The sequence below is a fragment of the Myotis davidii genome, unplaced genomic scaffold (genome assembly GCF_000327345.1).
Source record: "Myotis davidii unplaced genomic scaffold, ASM32734v1 scaffold214, whole genome shotgun sequence".
NCBI lineage: Eukaryota > Metazoa > Chordata > Mammalia > Chiroptera > Vespertilionidae > Myotis > Myotis davidii.
Window position 1 is genome coordinate 1,087,232 of NW_006285782.1, and position 1,810 is coordinate 1,089,041.

The following is a 1,810-nucleotide window of genomic DNA, read 5'->3' on the forward strand; positions in this document are numbered from 1 at the left end:
CAAACAACTCCTTTTTAAAAAAATATATTTTTATTACAGTGAACAATGTTATGGCAACGAGAGAGAGAGAGGTAGAAACATCAATGAAGAAAGATAATCATTGATTGGCTGCCTCCTGCAATTCAAATAGGTTTTTAATTCCTTGCTCTCTCTCATTGCCTTCTGGTACTCCCGTGCTGTGAACATTTAGTGGTCGAGCCTGCAACCCAGGAATCAAATCGTGCCCTGATCAGGAATCAAGTCGTGACCTCCTGGTTCAAAAGTCAATGCCCAACCACTGAGCAACACTAGCCAGGCTGGGATTGATACTTTAAATAGGATGGATCAGGGGAAACTTTGCTGATAAGATACCAGTTGAACAGAAACCTGGAGGAGGTGAGGGATGAACCGTGTGGATGTCTGGGGGAATAGCATAGTGGGCAGTGAGAACCCCAAGTGCAAAGGCCCTGAGGTGGAACTGTGTTTAAAGGAGTTGAGTAAGGAGGCCACTGGGGCTGGAGCAGGATGAGTGAGGAGAGGCTTAATATTAGCTATTATTATGAGTTTATTCTGTGCCCGGTTCCTAGCACACCCACCACATCAATTTGATGGAAGTTCAAGGTGGGGCCTCCTTTGTGTTCTTACAGAATTTTGTGGGGGAGACTGAGAGAGCACAAAGACCACAGGATATACCAGAGAAGAATGCCTTTTGAACCAGAGTTTAATATTGACATATTTTTCTTTGTGCTTGCTCTCTCCATAGTTTCTCTCATTTGGAGGACTTTCCCTTCGAAGCAGAATATTGAAGCTGAGTCTCTTGATGGGATGACCCCACAGAGTCTCTCTCTCCATTTCACTGAACTCTCTTGGCCAGAGTCCTATTTTAGCCGAGCTTGTCTGAAATCACACTGAGCCTGGCCCTCCTCTAGACCAGAATCCAGGCAGCCTTGTATGTAGAGCTACACATTCAACCAGGGGCAGATTATCACCAGGAAATAGGGCCCAGCAAACACACCACAGGGTTTCCCCCCCACATATTTGATCTAATCATGGGACAATTCTGTTTACACTGTGGGTACAAAGATTAAAAAGATAAAGGATAATAATAATAACCAACAAGTATTGAGAGTTTACATAGGCACAGAGAGAGACCTGGTGGTTGCCGAATGGGGAGGAAGCCTGCCTGGGAGACTGGGAAAAAGAGGTGAAGGGATTAGGAAGTGCAAATTGGGAGCCAGAAAATAGTCCCGGGGATGCAAAGCACAGCACAAGGAACATCGTCAATAATAATGCCAGGTGACCACTGGAATACCGGGGCAGGGACAGTGTGAGCGATGTGGTTGTCTGACCACTATGCTGTATGCCTGAAACTAATGCAAAATAAGATGGAAAGAAAACTGTGATTAAAAAATTAAAATTAAACTTCTCAGAAACATTGAGAGTTCACTCTGCGCCGATACTATTCAAAGGTCTTTCTGTTTGAGTTAACCCGTTGAATGCTGCTGGTACCTCCTGGAAGCGGGCACTCTTAGTCATAGCTCGCAGCAGAGAAAATGCAGCGATTCTCAAGACCACCCAGGTTGTAAGTGGCCGAACCAAGTCTCAAAGGCAGGTGGGCTCAGGGGAGCTCCCTGTGATTGGTCCCGCCCACGTCTTCCAGCGCCTTCTCTCCTTGCCTTTCTCTATCCTTTCTCCTTCTCACTTACCCCCCTTGCCTTTAATATGTTGTCATACCAAAGAGTCAACTGCAGTGGTGACAGTGCCTGTAAGAAGCCACCTTTCATTGAAGGAGAGGCACAGCATATTCTGGGGGTGGGGTGGGAAAGCGGGG

General features: G+C 46.2%; 1 protein-coding gene across 1 annotated transcript in view; it reads left to right on the forward strand.

The window, feature by feature from the left end:
- AKR1B10 (aldo-keto reductase family 1, member B10 (aldose reductase)) overlaps nt 1–1,350 on the forward strand; it is a 15,026-nt gene extending 13,676 nt beyond the window's left edge. Inside the window, exon 10 of the mRNA XM_015559413.1 lies at nt 743–1,350. Coding sequence (XP_015414899.1) covers nt 743–785 — 43 coding nt within the window. The 3' untranslated portion in view covers nt 786–1,350. The remainder of the gene's footprint in view (nt 1–742) is intronic.
- Nucleotides 1,351–1,810: the final 460 nt, after the last annotated feature.